This window comes from Protopterus annectens, chromosome 1.part1, assembly GCF_019279795.1.
Source record: "Protopterus annectens isolate FY-2018-M chromosome 1.part1, PAN1.0, whole genome shotgun sequence".
Taxonomy (NCBI): Eukaryota; Metazoa; Chordata; order Ceratodontiformes; family Protopteridae; genus Protopterus; species Protopterus annectens.
Window position 1 is genome coordinate 247,494,983 of NC_056726.1, and position 22,566 is coordinate 247,517,548.

The following is a 22,566-nucleotide window of genomic DNA, read 5'->3' on the forward strand; positions in this document are numbered from 1 at the left end:
AACTACATCTTTATATCAAAAAGTGTGGTGTGAACTCTTTGATAGCATAGTCTATAAAATAGAGTTGGTAACACTGAGTACCATTAACGAATCCCTATAACAGGCTAAATACCTCCAGTAGGCCACCATTAATAAAGACAGCTATCTTTGATCCAAAGTACTGTTTCAATTTTCTGAATCCTCTGAAATGTTAACTCACCATTTCCATAGATAGCTCCAGGATAACTTATCAAATGTTTTCTTCCAGACCAAGAAAGACTGCAAAACAGGGATTATGACTGCCCTCCTGAAACTGTAAGATATAAAACACCACCCTTCGATTTTCCTCCTCTTTCTGGTTACCATGAATCTGCTCATTTACCCTCTCTTCTAATCTACCTATAACAGCCTTCACATTGGCTTTTTCATTTAAGGACCCAAGTGATATTGGCAGATAACTCAATGACAGCTAGGAATTTTTGCTAGATTTATGGAGGGTCACTGTATTAGCTCTGTCCTGGATTAAAAAAAAAAGTCCTTGTATATGGCTAAATTCAGAACCGATACTAACATAGTGTTAAGGTTAAGCTGAAAACTTTTGTAGACATTTATGGCACATCTTTTCCTCCTCCCAGAGCTATACTCCATACATTTCTTAGAAGTACATTCACCTGATCCATCTAGTCCCCACCATAAGTAATGTCATGACCCATGTAGTGAACAATCTCCTTTCTTAGAAAAGCATGGCTTTATTACAGTACTGACATAACCCCCCACCGCCTTACCTTACTCACTCCGTATCCCCCTGTGCCCAATAAAAGGATTAAATTGTCTCCATCTGTCCAGAAACCACATCCCCAGAATTTTCACATGCTGTTTCACATCTTTTGCTGCCCTTAGCAGTTATTCCTTAGCTGTCTGTGTGTGTGTGTGTGTGTGTGTGTGTGTATTAGGATTAGGGCTTTCACTGATGAGAGGGGATTAGCCAATCTCTTATCACAGACAGTCAGAGAAGGGTAGGGGATTCAGAGTTCTGGAAAGATGCCAGTGTGGATTTGTGCTGGCAAAGAACCCATATGCCACTGAGGCAGTGTGAAAGATGGACATACCCCTAATCCAACATCTACAGATGGCATCTATAACCCTTTACCCTACAACTGATTACTAAAATTATAAAATATCCAAATAGATTAATACAACTAAAAACATATGTGTGGGAACAACAGCATTGGCATTATCTAAAATGCAACACAGAACAGTGAAGCTTATAGTATATTAAAGTGTGACTCACGTCATATTCTACTTTGGCTTGAAGACTCTAAAAAGGAAAAGTTAACACTGCTCTACTGCAATTACACTACATGGTATGCAGCTTCTACAAGCATATACCATCAGTCATAGATCTGCAGTTATCATACAGGAATCTTTCCCTGTTTTGACTGACCAGAAGTACACCATAGAGTACTTAATCAAAGCACAGTACTTAATCAAAGCACTGTCTTAAGAGTTCTAAGTTCTGCTACTGACTGAACCTTTTCTGGGTTATTCATCTGAAGCAAATTCTACTGGAACAGTCCTTTCTGGCTATAGCCTTTCCCACCTGGGCACAATTCTGACTCTCCTTCTCTCTCCCAAGGGCCTCTGCATATAGAGCATCAAACTAATTGGGCAACTAAGTAAAGTGGGCTCATATCTCCCCTCCTTGTGGCACCAGGCTGACTAATCAGTGGTCCTTCTCTTCTAATTGTGTTCAGTGATACTGATGATTAAGGGGCCTACTCATCTTTCCCTTCACATACAGTAGTATTTGTTGATAATGCAGCTCACACTTATTCGGAACAGGAGAGGGGTGAATGGTCCCTGAGAAAGGAGCGGGCTTTGCTGGCTACATCTGGAAAATTAAATGAGTATTTCTGGTCTGTCTCTCTGCCATTTGTTCAGGATGTCAGAGCAGAATTCTAAAACTCCAGTTTCTAAACCCCTCCATCAAAACATGAATCATCCTACAAACAATTGATATCAACCAACTTGGGCCACTGTCACTTGCTGTTCCATAATTAAGATGGCCTTGGAGGGGAGGCAGGTTGCAATATCTGGCAAAGAAAGTATTCTTATCAGTGAAATTCAATAACTTGCAAATAAATTGCCAAGACTAACTGGGCTCTATTATCAGTGTGATTGTGTGATTGTGTGCTTATGTTTAACTATAGGAATAGTGGAGACAGTAAAACTCTTCTTGAATGAAAGGAATGACATTTGGTCCCACTACTGACTGTGGCAGCCCAACTATCAGGTTATTTCTGTGGCTCCTAGTCTCATAATCATCAATTTGATATGGAGAACTTTATGCAATGCTTCCAAGTGTTATATGGAGCTATGCTCTTCACCTGTCCTGTCATGGCCTGCCAACACTTTATGTTGCCTTTTCTTTTCCTCCTCCATTAATTAGCATAGTGCAACTAGCATAAAAATTGACTTGAGCATGCTCTACCAAAATTGTCAGGTTTCTGATTGCTTTGAGATAACCCCTTTTGATAATTTGGCTATTCAAAATAAATTAATACGGATTTCTCCTGATAACTCTAGTAATAGCTTCTACAAAAACAAACTATTTAATCTAGCAAACTAAGCAGATGAGTATTACAGACTTTTGCAGTCACATTATAAAATACAGTCCGCACCATCCTAATGCACAGCAACTTTACTCCACGTAAAGATATACTTTAATCCTACTTTTTTCAAGTTAATATCCTGCAGAGCTGATGGTTAAATCATAAGCAAACTTTATCTGGGAAGACTAATTAAGTATGCACACTCACATTACATGGTAACACAATGTTTGAATCACATTTTAAATTGTAGGGCAGAACTGTAAAAAGAAATATTCTAAATCAACAGACATTTATCTGGTCATGTATATTCTTTTTTGCCATATCTCTTACTACTTGCTTGCCTGTACAATTAAATGAAAACAATCAATCACAGAAGACACTACTGATGCCATCTTAAAACATTTAATGAACTATACCTGTCAAGTCTTTCCAATTCTGCTTTCAGAATATCTTGCAGGCCCAATCGTTCCAACAGGAGTTCACACTGCAGTTTATACTGTTCCACTGGGTTATCTGGGAAGGATGTATGTAATGCATTTACACCCCCAAGAAGAGCACCACCCTAAAAAGAACCAAATGGAAGAATAATGTCACATACTGGAAAGCGCAACTGTTATTTCAAAAGTATGAATACTTTAATATACAATTTATAAAACAACCACAAAACATTTTTTTGTACAAAACTAAATGGTGTTCAGACTGAGCCCTTCTACCAAGTCATGAAAGCATGAAGATCTGAATGAGCCAAAACACAGACCTTAATATTAGAGTACCCAAGTTCCAAATCACACATATATAACATAATAAAGCCCTGCAATGGAACTGACTGAGGTGAAGAAAAAAAAAAAAGTTTAGCAGCCCAGCAAGGGAACCTCTTAAAAATGACCTTGCAGGTAATTCCAGCAGAAAGCTTTTGAGTAGCTTCCACTATTCCTGAGATACTGCTCTGCATTTGTCTTGATGCAGTCTTGGTTCTAAGTTGATGGGACCCCTTTAACCTACACTGGAGGGGGACCATAAGGAGTCCTAGAATAAATGGAGAACTGGGACCAAAATCTCAGAAACTAATGTGGGGCTTCTCATGATCTACCAGAGTTTGTCCGAGTCAAAATTCTCCAGAAGACAAAGGATTACTAGAAATAATATTTAGCTAATTCAATGAGAACAGAAGATGCTGTTACTCAATGGATTTCTGCCAGGACCTTTCACTCTCCAAGGATATGAACTGACACCAGAAAGATTCAGCTTTGAGCCACTAACAGAAAACCATCCACTGGTGCTATCATACATAAATGTAAGTCAGTGTTACTAGGGAAAGGGCAACTACATCAGATACAGATGTTGACAAACACCTACCTGAGCTCTATGCTACAGAGAAACAGAAAAGACCAAATCCCTGAAATCTGAGCCCTTTTTTCAAGAACAGATGCGCAACTATGAATGGAGTGCAGGACTTTACCCTTAAAGGTTAATGACCTGCACTCAGGAAAGAACAATTCTCAGCATATATAGGGATTACCTCATGACAAGAATTAAATTATGACCCAAGAGTGCTCCAAATTCAGACAAATCACTGAAGTGGACAACAATCATTAGATATACAGATATAAATTTAAATATATAAATGAAGTATAAATATACAGATAGAAAAGCAAATTGTTCTAATACATGGCCTCTGCAAAGATTCAATATAAAGCTGAGGGTGTGTGTGCGGGGAAAATGCAAGAAGGCAGGACTTGTATCAGCAACAGCTTGAGGAATCATATATTAAGTTTCCAGGTTATATGCTCAAAGGCTACAGTTTCATATTTGTGTGCCAAATGCCATCCAGAGCTACTACAGAAGTGCCATCTGAAACTTCATATTCTTTTGGGGTAATATTAATCCAACTTTTTAGGGAAAGGAAACAACTGACATTAGAAAACCATCCTTTTATAAAGACCATCCCTCTTCACAGAAGTTTTTACGGCCATACTGAAGATTCATTTGTCCGGGGGGGAGTTCCAAGACCAGTGCAAAGTTGGAGAATGGGAAGTCTGGACATTTGTGCATTCAAAGCCCTTTTTTGTGCTGGACTTGAGCTAACTTGACAGAACCATTCACAATTTTCTACCTCAGCCAGTCAGAAAAAGAGGACAGATAAATCAGGATGCCTAGTAACATAGAAATGCAAGAGAATGAGGCCATAGATACACAGTACCTGTGGTACGGCAGGTATATCACAATGAGCCTCATCTTCAAAGCTCTGTACATAAACACTTGCAAGCCCAGCTGCTTTAAGGACTTGGTAAAAGAGACAAATTTCTTCAAGGTCTGGTTGTTAAGGGAATTTTTTAAATGGACTAATGGGAAAACTAATTAAGGGAATACTGAATTTGTGACAGAGGAGTAAATATATTTGCAGTATATACTTGTATTCTTAGATTCCATAGCAGGCAGAAAAGTGCTGACATCTTTAGAACCTATGCTGGGCAGAGGAAATGCGGAAAAAAAACAAAAAACAGTCTTTTGGTCTTTTTGAAGCAGATCACATTCAGGGAGGGCTGCATAAGTGATATGCTTTCCAAGAGACAGAAGTATCCAATTATGGGTGTTCCACGACTTATAAAATGACATCCTTAAATGTTTTCTCTAAACTGTGAATAACCCAAGCGCCAACATCTGTCAGTGTGTCAGGTATGCATTTTTTTTATAAAATGGGAAAACATGAGGGGTAGCAGTCCTAATAAAACATCAGGTATTTCATAGGTTCATAGGAGGTTACTAGGCTAATGGCCCTAATACCCTTATAAGCCTAGCCAAGTTTAACCCTTGTTCCCTTAAGGGTCTACAGATATGGTCTATGTTATAAGAAGACCTAAATCAGCACCAACTGTCCCTATCCAAGAGGGATACAGGTGAAACCCCTGGGGTGAATCTGTGGCTTCCCATCCAATCATCCATGTTATGCTTAAAAAGGTTTAATGAGGGGCTCTGTTTAATTTGTATTGGAAGTTTATTCCAGAGAAGCAGAAGCTTCTGGGAAATAAATCTGTCTCTCCAGCAAGTCCTGTTGATGTCACATGCTAGGCTAAGGTCTCCAAAGCAAGTGAATTGTGTAACATCTGACTTACAAATATGCAGCATTTCCTTAATGGAAAAGGAAACAACTGGTATAAAGGCAGAATCAGAGGTTGCTCTGCATGCACGGCACAGGTTGCCTCTGAGTAGTGTATATGACACAGAGTATAGTGACAGTGATTTCAGCTTATCCACGTAACACGTGTTGAAGACCCTGAATTTTCTTTGTGAGGTACCTTTGAGGTCTCTTCAGTTACTGCAGGTGCCTGTTTAGGTACATACCAAAGGAAGCATTGTACTCTATTATTGATCTGACGAGGGAAACGTATGGGGGGGGGGTTATAACTTCTTTTATTCTGGAAGCTATGCCCTTGCTTATGATTTGAGCAACATAAAAGGCCTTCCTTATCACAGTGGAGACATGGTGATCAAAAGCAAGGTTGCTGTCACCCTGTGTGCTCAAAGCTCTCACCACTAATTTAGAGCTTAGGTTGCCGTTATTAATACAGTAATCTACAAGGACATTGCCTTTGCCAAAGGGGATGATAATGCATTTTTTAACTGAATTTAAGACCAGACTTGGCACCAATCATTGGTTTGCTCAAGTCTTTCTTGTAGAATGACAGTATTTGGGGACTCTGACTGCTCCCAGTTTACAGTCATCAGCAAACTTTGTCAGCCACAGACCTTTTATTTTTGCCTGTACTTCTGATAAGTAGATTCCAAACAATAAGGGCCCCAGAACTGATCCCTGTGAAACACCACTGGTAATATGTCTGCTGGTGGAGGTGGAGTCCCCTACTTTGACTGTATGTGTTCTGTTGGTGAACCTTTTTGCAACAAACCAGACAGTATATGGGTTGACCCCCAGTTGGGTGATTTTTTTCAATAGTGCCTGAATAGGGGACTGTGTCAAAGGCCTTGTAATATTCTAGGTAAACTGTATGTACATATTTGCCTTTGTGCAGGGCTTTGGTAACAGTCTCAAAGAAGTCCACGAGGTTCAACAGGCAAGATTTCACTTTAAAAAAAAGAAAAAACACTGTATTGGGTCAAGTGTTTGAAGGTCTCCTGTATCCTTGTTGATAAGGTCCATGATGATTCCCTCTATGGAGTTGCAGATAAGGCTGATTAGGCTAATGGGTCTATTGTTGCCAGGGTCAGTGGATGCACCCCTTGTGCAAGGGGGTGACGGTAGCTGCTTTCTATTCAGCAGGGACAAAACCAGTGCTTAGGCTGTGGTTGAAAACAGAACCCCAATGGTGTGCTAACTCCTGTTTTAAACCATTGAGAATGCAGCCTGGGATTTATTAGATCCCATACAGGCTGTGTTTCTGGACTTGGAGAGAGTGGTTAAGTCCTGCTCTTAAGAGATACTAGGTGGAGAATGGCTGTTAGGAATGTTTAGGGGTATATGTCGCAGGGACGGGGGGAGGGGGGGTGTTTTCACTGAACCTGTCCATTAGCATGTTGGCCATGTCCACTGGTTAAGTACATATGGTACCATTCACTACCAAGCTGAGCGCAAATCCTGGCTTTTCCTTTAAGAATTTGAATGTAGGTAAAGAAGACCTTATGATTATCCCTTGATAGGGCTGCTAATCTAGACTTGTATTTAGCTTTACAGGACTTTACAAGATGTCTTAAGAAGGGGGGGTCTGTATTAGAACATCGAATATTTAACAGTTCGAATCACTAAAGGTCGACCTTTAGTGATCGAACTGTTAAAACATCGAATGTTCAGAAAAAAAAAATAAAAACAACAACAAAAAAAAAAACTAAACGGTGTAGGCAGGGGAGCAAGCCCACTTGCACCCCCCCCACACCCCCTGCTACTTAAATATACCAACTCAGAGACCACACTACATTGAAGTAAATGGAAATCTCCCCTTATGGATATTTCCATTTACTTGTTTGTTGTTTTGCAGTTTCGCTATTCTCGTGTCGACAATGTCAGATTCGACATTGTCGGCTTTTGAGAAAGTAATACAGACCCAAGAAGGGTGTGCTTCCAATTCTGACACCGTTCTTTCTTGTTCTCAGACAGCAATTTCTTTATCTTATTATACAACCTGTTTATGGTGGATGTCCAACAAGCAGACTTGTTTTTTCTTGAGGATCTTGCTTTGGTCCTATGAGGAACGGCTGAGTCAATACAAATGTATAGATGCTTATACAATGCATTGGTGTATATCCCAGTATAAGTGTCCTTGCTGTCAGTAGGGATAGGAGCTCTGAAGTTATTAATGTCTTCTCATAAGAGACTGTAGTTGGCTTTGAAGAAGTTTTGTAGCCCAATTTCTCCTGAGGGGGTGTCTGATGCTACTGTTACTTAGAAACAGACTGATTTATGATCAGACAATACCAGGGAGGGCCACACAATTGTGGAGGTGCACTGTTGTACCATGCTGGTGAGTACCAAGTCTAGAATGTCTGGGCCCCTTGTTGGGGTGCCAACTATCTGTTCCAATGCATTTGGGTTAATGAAGTCCAAGAACCTTTGTCGAGTGTGTCTCTACACACATAATTTATGCAATTTATGTATGGTTGTTAAAGTCACCCATAACCAGGGTGTTTGGTTGTATTCTGAGTGACTCAAGTAGATCCAAGTAGGCAGTGTGGGTATTATTTGCACATAGTGTAACTCCAGGGAATCATTCTGTTTAACCAGTCTGGAGATGTAAAAATTGAAAATACTGTACTGTACCGTAATTAGCTGGAAACACTGTATGCAATGAGACTAAGAAAGAAAAGTCTTTATATGTTAATTACCCAAGCTCGTGCTGAACAGGTGCCAGTCTCTCTCCTTTATGGCCCAAGTCTTGTGCACTTTTCAGAACGAATTCTCCAAACACTGTACTTCATTCAATAAGGCTTTATTAGATATTCACAATATCCGAATACGGTCTTCATTAACAGTACTGATAAACAATTAGTGTTCAAAGTTACTGCACGTCATATTCTGACTGTCCTGAACAACGTAAACTAATATAGTCTTTAGATGACCTGTCTTCTGTACTCAGACTCGAGTGTCTGTCATCTTCTCTGAAGTAAAAAATCAAACAAACTTACTATCCTTAACTGAACTGTTTTCTGAACACAACAAATTATATTGCTTCAGTCCAGTTGTTTTCCTTATTTACTTTTTCTAACCTTGGTCTCAAGCTTTGTCGCATATGTGCTTTATTTAAGGAACATTCTGCAGCTAGCAAGATTACATCTTTCTCTTGAGGAAAAGAACATTCTGTCTGCACACTTTATGCTTATCTTTTCTTTCTAATAAACTGTTTTTCATGCTTGACCAGCAAGGTTATTTCTCTTTCTGCTTAACTGTCTTTTATGCATAAATGAAACACAATCACTTTGTACTCTCCACCTTTATTTCCAACACATTTTACAAACCCTACTTACTGCTATCTTATTTCTGCTGCCTCAATTCAACTACATGCTGTGCAAATGGCTCTCTAATCAACTATGTATGTATGTCATGAAGAATGTTTATTTTTGCATTTGCAATTTGCTAAATCTCATTATATAATTCTACATTTGTTTTTATATAATTATTTGTTTGATTTACTTGTATGTAATGTGGAGCTTTTCTTCCTGGGCCTCCACTGAAAACGGGCTCCTTGAGCCCAGTGGACCCCCCGGTCATCAAACTGGAAATAAATATTTTACCCTTTAGCCTGTCTAATGTCTAATAACTACTTTAAAATTGAAGTTCCTAATCTAACATTTATCTTTGATGAATATTGATACTTCCCCTCCTTTAGATTTCATGCATTCATTTTGGGTCTGAACGTGTGGAAAGGATTATATCCCTGTATGGCCAGGATACTCTCTGTGGCCCAACCAAGTTTCTGTAACTGCAGAGATGTCCGCATCTTCCAAGGTGAGGAGTGCTTCAAGTGAGTACAGTTTCAGATTTAGATGCCTAACTTTTAGCAGCATAACCTTAAGGTTTGTTTTGAGGATATTTTTTACGATGGGAAGTTTGTTTTTGTGACTTGCCTAAAAAGGCACTATGGGGGAGACAACAGTCTTAGCCAGTAGCAGAAAGACCAGAGGTGACAGATGGAGACCATCTCTGACACAGCATCGTGGTCTAGCAACCATATCACTCCAGGCACTGGTACTGGACCCCTTTAGAATAACAGCAAAAACTAAGCCAATTGTTGAAGTCAATCATTTTTTTGTGTGTATTAAGGCATCATCCTAGGTGAAGGTAGAATGCCACCTGGGACACACAGACAGTTCAATCACGTCTCTCTTCATATAGTCCAGTGAGGTACACTTCAAGTTGCTCGCATCAAAATGGACTATGACAGTCATAACAGTGCCTGTTGTTGAGATACTTGAGTGCAGGTAGCAGCAAAAATACAGTAAAATGCAGTTCAGAAATAACAGCACACAGTATAATACAATGCAAGAGTTACACAACAAGTAAAATGATACTTTCCAGTAGCAGGCAGTGGATGCTTCAGATAACACATAAGACTGATTGTTTGTTGCTAACCTCTGTGCATCTCTCACTTTAAAAGGAATGGATTTTAGCAAAGGATAGGCCCCTCAAGAGGAGGATTTTTTTTTTAAGAAAATTATTCAGGTGTCCATGTATTTGTCAGAATAGGTGCTTCAATGCCTGCAGTCAGACAAAGGAGAAAGTACAGTTTTGTACCTACCATAAATGTAGATGTCCGAGAGGAATGCATCTGCAGTCTTTACAAATGGGTTGTCCTGTCGTCAGGCAGCCCTTCGGTCGGCCGGATTGCAAAGTCTGGGTCTGGCTTCGGCTGGTGTCGCACTTCACCCAACGTCATTGCGGCAGTTATTCGGGTATAAAGGCATCAGCCGATGCCATTTTCCTCAGTGTTTCTTGCCCCAGATGCCAGGTGCCCTCTTGGATGGCTAAATTTGGATAAATGCCAAAGTTTCCAAATAGTAGAGAGCAAACACACAAAATAAGCATGTATGTACATATATACAAACAAATACACCATAATAGATCCCCCCCAAGCTAGCTGAAGATTGGTAAGTACCCTAGGAGTACCTCAGAGGGGAAGGAGGGTGGGTAATCCTGACTGCAGATGCATTCCTCTCGGACATCTACATTTATGGTAGGTACAAAACTGTACTATGTCCTTCAAGGATGCATCTGCAGTCTTTACAAATGGGTAGAATACCATAGCTAAACTAGGGGAGGAGGAAATGAGAATAGATTATGGTGTAGTCAGGATCCCTTGCAAAACAGCAGTGGCAAAACCAGCACGGGATCTAGAGTATAGAGGTAAGTTATAATGCTTGGCAAATGTATGCACGGAGGTCCAAGTAGCAGCCTCTATAATGTCCTTGGTAGCCACTCCTCGTAAGAAAGCTGTGGTAGTGGCTGTAGCCCTTGTGGAGTGAGGCCTGATGTTCTCTGGAGTTTTCTTTCCATGGTAGGAGTAACAAAATCTAATGCAATTTCCTATCCATTTGGAGATTGTCTGTTTAGAAATTGGTTTTCCTTCCTTTCCTGTTGCATATGCTACCAGAAGCTGGTCAGTTTTTCTATTGTTTTTGTCCTGTCCAGGTAGTAGCGTAATTGTCTGTGTACATCCAAGGTATGTAAGAGCTTTTCTCCCTGTTCTGTGGGTTGGGGAAGAATGTAGGAAGGTGGATAGCCTGATTTAAAGAGACTCTGGATACCACCTTAGGCATAAATGTAGGATTTGTTCTCATGGACACTCTATCTTGATGGAAGATCAGGAAGGGTTGTACTGCCATTAATGCCTGTAGTTCAGAGACCCTTTTTGCTGAAGTTATTGCCAGCAGGAAAGCAGTCTTCCAGGATAAGTATTGTAATTCTGCTGTAGCTGCTGGTTCGAAAGGAGGTAGAGTCAGTTTTTCTAGCACAAAGTTCAAGTCCCATGCTGGCAATGGAAGTTTCCTGGGAGGTTTTACATTTTTAATTCCTCTCAGAAACTGTCTGAGCAGAGGATGCGAGAAGACAGGAGGATCCAAGCTGTATTCTGCTGAAATAGCTGATGTATGTATCTTGATGGAGGAATAGGACAGGCCTGTATGGAAGAGCTCCGCCAAGTACTCCAGGATGTTGGCTATGTTCACCAGTGTCACATCTTGCCCCTTTGCAGTACTCCAGATGAGATATCTTTTCCATTTTGCTGCATAATTCTTTCTTGTTGAAGGTCTACGAGCCTCCAGGATTATGTCTTTAACCCTTTGGGATAAATTTGGGTTAATTGCTGTTATGTAATGTTCCAGGTAGTAAGCTGCAGAGTTTTTAGGTTTGGATGCAGGATGTTGTAGTTGTTCTGTGTCAGCAGTAATGGGATCAGGGGCAGTGTCCATATTTGTTCCCGGGACATGCTCCTCAGCAGTGGATACCAATGTTATCTTGGCCAGTCTTGGGCTATCAGAATGATCCTCGGACGTTCCTCTTTGATCTTGAGAAGCACCTTGTGCATCAAAGGAAGTGGTGGGAATGCGTATGCTGTCAGGCTTTTCCAACTGAAGGATAGGGAGTCCACCTTCCAAGCAAGTGGGTGGTAAGTCCTTGTGCAGAATTTCTTCAACTGGTGATTGAATGGGGATGCAAACAAGTCTATTTGTGGTAATCCCCATTCTCTTGTGATGGTTTTGAAGATGTCCGGATGCAGCATCCATTCGTGGGCATCTGTTGTAGTTCTGCTTAATATGTCTGCTAGAATCTTTTCCTTCCCTGGTACATAAATTGCCTGTAACTGAATGTTGTAGCTCAGAGCCACATCCCATAGGTCCAGTGCCAGCCGGCATAGAGGGTATGAGTGTGTGCCTCCCTGTTTGTTGATGTACCACATAACTGTGGTGTTGTCTGTCCTTATCATCAACTGGCCTTCTTGGAGAAAAGGTCTGAATGCCTGGATTGCCAATTTTACTGCCATCATTTCTTTTAGATTTATGTGCAGATGCAGCTGGTCTTGAGTCCATAGGCCTTGAATGCACTTGCCCATCATGTGTGCTCCCAACCGAGGTCTGAGGCATCTGTCGTGATGGTTTGTCTTGGTTGACTTTTGCAGAAGGGCAATCCTGTGTTTGATTGACAGGCCTGAGCCCACCATAAGAACTCTTGCTTCAGGCATGGGATCATTGGAATTTTGGTTTCTAGGCTGTGCTTGTGCTGAGACCACAAATTCTTTAGGTACCACTGTAGCTTTCTCATATGCAGCCTGGCATGAGGGACCAGTATTATGCAGGATGCCATGAAGCCTAGAGCTTGTAGCACTTTTCTTGCAGTTAGATGGCTCTGATTTGTTAATGCCAAGAAGTAGAGAGGAAGTTGCTCTTTCTTTTCTGCAGTTAGAAATGCCATTTGTTTTGATGTGTCCAGTTCTGCACCCAGAAAGGTTATTCTTTGGGATGGAATCAGCCTTGACTTTTCGTATTGACTGTATATCCCAGGGCTTGCAGCAGGTAGATGACTCTTTGTAAGTCTTCTGTTAGTTTGTTTTGTTGTCCGCTTGTATCAGGCAGTCGTCCAGGTAGGGATAGATTTGAATTCCCTGAAGTCTGCAATGAGCGATTACTGATGCCAGGCATTTCGTGAACACTCTGGGCGCAGTAGATAAGCCAAAGGGCAATGCTGAGAATTGACAATGCTCTGATCCTGCAAGAAATCTGAGGTATCTTCTGCAAATTGGTCTTATGGGGACGTGCAGGTATGCCTCCTTGAGATCTAGAGTTACCAGCCAAGACTCCTTGCCCAGCATGGGAAGAAGCTGCTGTAGGGTCAGCATTTTGAATTTTGGAACAATGAGGAATGTGTTTAAAGCGGACAGGTCTAGAATAGGCCTCCATTTGTTTTCTTTTCTTGGTACCAGGAAGAGTCTGCAGTAAAATCCCTTCCCTTGCTCCATAGATGGTACCTTTTCCACAGCTCTCATTCTTAATAATTGAGATATTTGTTTTAGAGCTTCTGCCCTTTGAGAAGGTGGTAGGTTTGGCATTCCTCTCTTTCCTGGTAGTGTATGGAAATGGAACCTGTAACCTTTGTCTATAGTTTGCAAAATCCATTTTTCTCTTGTAATGCAGTGCCAGTTTCTTGAAAATAATGTTAGCTTTCCGCCTAAGGGTGCTTCTAGTTGTTCCCTGGTAGGCGGTGCCACCGCCAAGTCACTGTGATTGAGTTGTTGTAGTGGTGGTGGCTGTATCCGTGCCTCGTTGGTTGTTACCCTGCCACTGGCGACCCCTGGATTGGTTTCTGCCTCTAGAGCGCCTATTCCTGCCTCTTTGTGCCTTAGAGGAGTCCGGAAAGGACCAATTCTTGGAGGGCCAGTTCCTGCTAAACCTTGGAGGTTGAACTTGTAAGAAATCTTTCACTGTTTGCACAGATTTTGCTTTCTCTTCCATCTTTTTTAGTACCTGCTGTGCGGGGGCACCAAATAAATTGACCTTGTCCATAGGTGCATCCAAAAGCTTAGATTTGACATGGTCTGGTAATGCCTGTTCTTTCAACCATGCATGCCTCCTGATAACTGTGCCAGTCATGGCTCATCTAAAGGAAGCCTCCAGTGCATCATAGCCACATTTTAAAGAATGGTTACTAACCTGCTGTATGTTATGTAACATTTCTTGAACATACTTTTATCTAAAGATTCTTCAGAGGACAGCTTTTTAGTCAACTGGTCAAGCATAAACTCTTGATATTGAATCATATGAAATTGGCAGTTCAAAGCTCTAGCTGACAAAGTAGCAGAGGTGTAAACTTTTACCCCATCTCTCTAAGGACCTGGATTCCCTTTCAGAGGGAGGGTTTTTAGAAGAAGTAGCTGCTACAGCTTTAGGGCCCTGGGAGATAGTCTCTGGATCTGCAAAAGGAGCCTTATATAAGTGGTGATGAGTGTCCGGGACCCTGTAGTACCTATCGGGCTTAGCAGGAGCCGGAGGTAAAGTATCAGGAGCAGTGCAAGCATCATTAAATGCATCATCAACAACAGATAGAACTGGAGGTATAGCTAAAGGCCTATGCTGTTGCAAATGTAGAAAGGTCCTAAGCCTTTTCTAGAGTCTGAGAAATCTTGGCCCTGCCACTGAAATTGTTCCCTCATAGCATGCAAGGTTTCCCCAAAGGAAAATTCCTCAGGAGGAGAGGCTGAAGGGATGGACTCCTCAGCATCAGAGTCTTCGTAAGGAGAATAAGAAGCCTCAGGAGGGTCTGTATGTTCTGAGTCATCAGAGGAATCATCTGTGGATACTGGCTCAGGGGGCTCTGCTCTAGGCCTCTTTTCTGGAGGAGGGAGAGAGGCCCTGTCTGGATGAGGCTGGGCTCCACGAATTAAAGAGATGAGATCCTCTGCCAAAGAAAGCATATGGGAGCTGGTGCTGGGCCTGTGAGAGGGGGGCTTGGCAGGCACAGGTTTTGATGCTTTGGCTGCTTTAGCCCTGGCAAAGGCCTTAATAGACATAGCTGGAGGAGGCCTAGCAGCTCCACGTGCAGGGGTAGAAATATCTAGGGGAATGGTGTCTGATAAATCCTGTGAAATCGCAACAGAAGATTGGATTTCAGAAGCCGTTTCTACCAGGTTAGAAGAGGCCTCGGTAGAAGGCAAGTTATCGGCTGAAGAAAGAACCGCTTGCTCGGTTTCGGCCGGAACCGAGACACTCGTGGTTTGCTTAACCGTGGTTTCGGCCGAAACCGCGGACCGCGAGTGTCGGTCCTTTTCTTTGCGTTTTTTGGTTATTTGCGTAGTCGGAGGATCCGACGGCATAATGTAGGCAAAATCGGAGCCGAAAATCTGTTCAGCAAAGTCCGAGCGACGTCTAAGCGTCCGTCGGTTAAAAGAAGCACAGGCTAGACAAGCTGCTACGTCGTGGTCTGGGCCTAAACAATGTATGCAATAGGAGTGGAAATCTTTATGAGGTATTTGTTTCCCACAAGATAAACAGTTATTAACTTTCACTGACATCGGCTGAGGCAAGAAAGAGTCCCCAATGGGGTACTTAGCTTTATAGAAGTCTTCGAAGTAGTATTTGGTAGTAGTAATCTCTGGATCTGACCGACCGGCACTTGCGAACAGCTTCTGCTTCGGGCGCCACGCGGCAAGAAAGACTGAGGAAAACGGCGTCGGCTGATGCCTTTATACCCGAATAACTGCCGCAATGACGTCGGGTGAAGTGCGACACCAGCCGAAGCCAGACCCAGACTTTGGAATCCGGCCGACCGAAGGGCTGCCTGACGACAGGACAACCCATTTGTAAAGACTGCAGATGCATCCTTGAAGGACATCTAAAACCTCGCTTCCAGGGAGCCCTACTTTAAGCAATGTACACTACTAAAACAGAACTTGAGTCTCAGACCAAGAAAATGGCAATTAATAGAGGAATAGCGAAGCTAACTTCAGCCTAGTGTGCATCTTAGTGGAGGGCATGTGTATTAGCACTTCTTGACTACTAAGCACAGGGGAATGGACCTGACACTGGAAAAGGTGAAGGGGCATGCTCACCTGTTACACTTTGATTTCCCAATCACGCTCAGTCCTCTACAATCATGCTCCGAAAAGAACTTCAAAGTATAACAAAAGGATTGGAAGATCTAAAAATCTACAAAGAAGGAAAAGGAAAATGTGAGGAATGCCACAAGGGAACTGCACTATGACTAGCAAGCAATTTATTACTCATGATCAGATGAAACTGCAATTACAGATTTGGACCTAATGACAAATGTAGTGGATGCAGCTTATGCATCCTTAAGAATCATCTCAAAAGCACTAAATAACACGGAAAAACTTTGACAGAAACTGGGACCTTTATTCCAGCAGCAGGTGCCAGGAAGTGGTCTCCCTGCATAACATTCCAAGTTCCTGAAGACACAAAGACATGAGGTTTAGGATGAGGAGACAGTGCAGAGGCTCCAATAGTTATGTGATGATGTGAGGTATTGCCAGCTATGGCAGGAGAAGTAGGGCAGTGGATATGCAACATATGCCAGCATAGCTAGCAAGAGTTTTGTAAAGAATTACATGTCATTTGTATATGTAACTGATTTGTACAGGTGCTTGTGTTGAAAATGTATTTGTAAATGTATTGCATTTGGATGGCGCAGTGGTGCAGCAGTTGTGTTGTCACCTCACAGCAAGAGGTTCTCCAGTTAGATTCTCAGGTGGGGTGCGTCCTCCCTGCATTCATGTGGGATTTCTCTGGGAGCTCCGGTTTCCTCCCATGCTATAAAGACATGCGTCTGGGGCGTTTCTCCCCTGGCCTCCCCTGAAAATTGGTTTCATTCCAAGTTGGACTTTCCTGGTAAACAAATGTTAAATAAAATAAAATAAAATAAATATATAACTTAATAAAGCTGCTTGTGTTACAAGTGTACCCACAGTGGGTCCTGCTGGATAGAAAAGAAATGCACACTAAACAGCCTATAATTGCAAAGTACCTTGCAAAGATAAGGGAAAACAGCTCTTATACTTTACAAAAAAAGCACCTAAACAGGCATGTCCAAGGGTCAGCTTCTGGTGACTTCTCCTTTCCACCTGGTGAACCTGGGCATACTGGGGCAATGCAGCAACTGCCTCATGTACATAGACAACCCTCTCCACCCAACACTACAACCTGTGAGAGATGCACTTATATAGCCAAACTGGAAGCAAAGCTCTTTCCAGCCAAGATTATGCTAGACAGTCAAGAGGAGAAGGTTAACACCAGCACTACACCTCAAACAACACACAGCCCTTCAAAACCCACACCATCAACATCCACACATAGCAACACTAAACCCACATATGCGGAGGCCCTTAACATTAAGCTGCCCAAGCAACAAAGACCTCCGAAGCTGAAACGCAAACAAACACCAGTCACAATCAAAGTGACACATGGCTCACAACACCAGTGTGCCACCCAACAACGGCATCCAAGGCAAGACAACGTACCCAAAACTTTAGTCATAGGTGACTCTATAGTTAGGCACACTGATGTCACACTCACCAGGCTGAGCAAGGAGAAAATTACAGTCAGCTGCCTGACGGGTGCCAGGATCCGCCACATAATGCATGCACTCAAGTCACTCCACAACAAGTACAAATACGACTCCGTCATTGTTCGTGTTGGAGTGAATGACTTGAGACATACCTCCCTTTACTACATGAAAAGAGACATGGAAGAGCACTCGGATCATGTGGCCCAGGCAGGTATGATCCCTAGCCCTAAGTAGCATCCTGCCTTTGCCCAGAATGATACCACACTCAAAGGACAAAATGATTGACTTCAACAATTGGCTAAGCTTCTGGTGTCATTTAAAGGGGATTCAGTATCTGTCTGCCTGGGATGACATGATTGACAAACCACGATTCTTTGCCAGAGATGGTCTGCACCTGTCACCCCAGGGATTCAGGTTACTGGCTAAAGCTCTTGCCACCCATATGGTGCCTTTTTTAGGCAAGGTTGAAAGGACAAAACCACCACCATAACAGATACAAGCATGCAAAATCTGAAGGTAATGCTACTCAATGCTAGAAGTCTAAACCTCAAAATGCACTCTCTCGAGGCACTCCCAAAAATGGAGAATATCGATATCTGTGGAGTAACTGAAACCTGGTTCAAGGCTCCAGAGAGCACCCCTGCAATACCAGGCTACAACTCTTACCACACTTTTCAGCCACCAAACCAAGACCGAAACACTAAAGGTGGAGGAGTGTCCATATTCACCAAGAATATTCACACCTCCAGGCTACTTGTCCAACACAATGCATCTGAAATTCTCCAGGTGCAACTAACACTAGGTATGACTGTAATCCAAATTGTAGCGTGCTACAGATCCTCCACCATTCCCCAAGATTCTCACTACACCTTTCTAAACATACTGGAAAATATTAAGATACAACCAAACACCCTAATACTTGGTGATTTCAACTACCCTGCCATTAACTGGGAAAATTACTCTGGCACCAACACCTTTTCCCAACGGTACTTAAAATTCATAAATTCCAATGCCCTGGATCAACTAATCCATTGTCCCACCAAGGGCTCCAATATCCTAGACCTGGTCATTACCAGCATGGGAGATAGATGCTCCACACCAGAGGTCATCCTCTCATTGGTGAGGTCTGACCATAAGCAAATCACCCTTAACATCCACATCACCACCCTCCAGTAAGGAAACCTCCGTAAAAAACTTCTCCAAAGCCAACTTCATGCAGAAGTGACAAACTTCATGGCACCCATGCAGACGGGAGCTGAACGTTCGACTGCTGAATCATACACTAAGGCACTGTATGAGCACATCCACTCATGCATGAATCGTTCCTCTCAAATAGAACCAAGACGCTCTCCTCCAAAAAAAGGAAGCCAATCTGGTGGTCCCCTGCCAAAACAAACTATACAACAGAAGGAAAAAACTTTTGCAGAAAAGAGGAAAATCCCAGGAAGCAAAAAAACTCCCTTACCAGCCTCAGTAAGAAGCTGAGACCCCTCATAAAATCCTCCAAGGCTATTTACGAAAATAAAATTGCCAAAGATTCCAAAGACAACCACACGGCATTCTATAGTTATGTCAAGAATCTAAATGGCAATGCTCAGATCTGCTCTGAGCTACAACAGAATGGCATTAAATATACTGATCCCAAGAATATTGCCAATATCCTGGCAGATCGATTTAGTGCCAACTTCACCCCCCTCTCACCCCCTAAAGGTCCCATCTCAATACCAAAAGATTGCCAAATTCCGGGAATCATGGCCACACAGGTAGAAACCGCACTCTCCAAAGTTATGAATACAGCATCCATGGGACCAGATGACATCCCGGGCAGTACACTACATGAACTACAAAATGAAATGGCACCTCACCTAAGTGTCATGTTTAATCATAGCCTCACCTCAGGCTTCGTGCCCACTGAGTGGCACACAGCTACAGTTATCCCACTCCACAAGGGGGGATCCACACCTTGGATCCCAGGAACTACCGTCCCATCAGTCTAACGAACCTGATCTACAAAGGCATAGAACGCATTATTGTGGAACTTATAAACAAAGACATTGGCAACCTTCAAAAACTGGACCCCACCCAGTTTGGGTTCGTGAAGGGCCGATCTTGTCTCCTGAACCTGATTGACTTCTTTGAATCAGTCTCCAGAGCTGTGGACAAGGGTAAGGCGGTCCACACAGCCTATCAAGACCTCGCCAAGGCCTTCGACACCATCCCCGACTCTGGAATCATAGATAAATTTGCTAAGCTGGGCATAAATCCCTATGTCATTCGATGGGTTGCCAACAGGCTTACTGACAGAACACAGACTGTAAAAGTAGTTGACTCCAAATCCAGCTCAAGACAAGTGATAAGTGGAGTACCTCAGGGTTCAGTCCTGGGACCGCTCTTGTTCGGCATCTACTTCACTGAAGTGCATGCCAACACTAAGGGACTCTGGCTAACAAAGTTTGCAGATGACTGCAAACTGGGATCCATTATTGAATCCCCAAATGATGTGGATATTCTACAAAAGGGCCTTACAGAAACAGATGCTTGGTGCCAGAGCCATAGGCTCAAGCTTAATGTCAAGAATATCCCCTTTGGGAAAAACCATGTACCCATGAATTACCATATAGGTGACAGTACACTAAACACCAGAAGTGTGATGAGAAACTTAGGGACACAGGTGGACAGTGGTCTCACCTTTGATAACCACATCGCCCTTAGGGACACAGGTGGACAGTGGTCTCACCTTTGATAACCACATCGCCACAATAGTCAGGAAATCCTATGTGGCACACCTCATCACTAAGGGCTTTTCATCCAGAAAAAAGGAGGTTATTGTCCCACTGTACTCATCCCTCATTAGACCCATTATAGAGTACAATGCCCCATTTGGTATGTACCTCACAAGACATCTGCAACAGCTGGAAAGGCCGCAGAAATACCTCACTAAGCACCTCCTTGGCCCTCTTCAAATGAACCTTGACGATTGGATAGGAGATAGGAAATTCATCCGGGGGATCAGTCACCCTGCTAGACAGGGGTCCAGGGAAGTAAATATTGTTGGAAGAAATTTCTGGAGAGTTGTTTGGCTAGGCTTGTACAGGCCCTAGAGCCGATAGCCTAGTACCAACCTATGAACCTGTATGTCAGACTATGATGTAACTGTTGAAATGAATATACAGTAAACTCTCAGTTAACTGGCACCCATGGGGATTGGTAGATGCCAGATAAAGTACAGTTGTGTACACTTACCATAAATGTAGATGCTCGAGTGTATTCAGTGTTGCAGTCATCACATTTGGGTTATCTGCCTGCAGCCGGCCTGAATACCAAAGTCTTCGGATTCCTGAGTCGGATGCAGACTCTTCTTCCTTGACGTCAGGTCGTTAGGGGTATAAAACATGCAGCCGACGCCATTACATCAGTTTTTCTTGCCCCAGATGTCAGGTGCCCCCACAATGGGAAGCAATTATATGTGATGGTACACCTCCATTAAAAAGCAAATACACCAGAAAACTAAAATATACCAAACAAGAAGGAAAGGTAGAGCCAAGAAAAGTCAGGGGGCTGGAGGGAGGGTAACCAGGACTGCAACAGTGAATACACTCGAACATCTACATTTATGGTAAGTGCACACAACTGTACTTAATGTTCTTCGTGTTTCACTGTTGCAGTCATCACATTTGGGTTGATTCCCAAAGCTAAGGAAGGGAGGAGGAAGTTAGAGAGCATTAGGGCCAGCTATTAAGCCCTGCAAGACTGCAGTGGCAAAACCAGCTCTGGATTTAGAAAAAATAGGCATGTGGCAATGCTTGGTGAAGTGTATGTACAGAGCTCCAGGTAGCAGCTTCTAGGATGTCCCTGGTAGGGACTCCTCTGAGAAAGGCTGCAGAGGTAGGTGCAGCCCTGGTGGAATGTATCTTATCCCCTGTGGGGTAGGTTTTCCATGGTGCTTGTAGCAGAAATGAACGCAATGGGCTATCCATTTGGAAATGGTTTGCTTTGAAATGGCTTTCCCCTCTGGCCCCTGCAGCAAAGCCAACTAGCAGCTGTTCAGATTTTCTGAGAGGCTTAGTCCTGTCCAAATAAAATCTAAGTTGTCTATGCATGTCCAGAGAGTGCAGTATTCATTCCCCTTTGTTTTGTGGATTAGGGAAAAAGTAGGCAAATGAATGGACTGATTTAGGGCCACACTAGACACCACCTTGGGCATAAAGGAAGGATTGATCCTCAGGGAAACCCTGTCTGCATGGAAGATAATAAAGGGTTCCACTGTCATGAGGGCATGTAATTCAGACACTCTTCCTGCTGAAGTAATGGATAGAAGGAAGGCTGTTCTCCAAGAAAGGAATTTCAACTCTGCTGTTCCAGCTGACTCAAGGGGGGGGGGGGGCTTTTCCAATACAAAGTTAAGGTCCCAGGCTGGAGTGGGGGCTCTCCTGGGGGGTCTTAAATTTTTGGCCCCTCTAAGGAATTGTTTTAGCAGGGGGTGAGAGAAGATGGGTGGCTCTGTATTATAATGTGCTGAAATGGCAGAGGCATGAATTTTAATTGACGAGAAGGATAGGCCCTTGTGGAGCATTTCTGTTAAGTACTGAAGAATATGAGGTAAGCTGGGCACGTTGTGCCCCTCCCCTGAGTCTGGTTCTAGGAACAATATCATTTCCACTTTTCAGCATAGGATTTTCTAGTACTAGGCCTCCTTGCCTCCAGAATGGCATCTAGCACCTGCTTACTGAGGGATGCTATTGGAGAGCTCAAGGAATTAACCAGGCTGCAAGGTTCATAGGTAGGTACTAGGCTATCGGCCCAAGGGCCTACGTAAGCCTAGCCAACAAGGTTCCCTGGCTTACGCCACCCAAGAAAGTTATTTTCCTGTGCAACTGTCAAGCAGAGACACAGAAGTGATCCCCGGGGTGCACTTCCTATTTCCCATCCACTCATCAAGATTTTTCTTGAAGAGTGCTAATG

The 22,566-nt window shown here is 42.8% G+C and overlaps 1 protein-coding gene across 2 annotated transcripts in view; it reads right to left on the minus strand.

The window, feature by feature from the left end:
* MCM9 (minichromosome maintenance 9 homologous recombination repair factor) overlaps window positions 1-22,566 on the minus strand; it is a 1,342,783-nt gene that overhangs the window by 131,678 nt on the left and 1,188,539 nt on the right. For both annotated transcript variants that reach the window (XM_044074397.1, XM_044074388.1), the window contains one exon: window positions 3,008-3,153. In XM_044074397.1, the coding sequence (XP_043930332.1) occupies window positions 3,008-3,153 (146 nt within the window). The remainder of the gene's footprint in view (window positions 1-3,007; window positions 3,154-22,566) is intronic.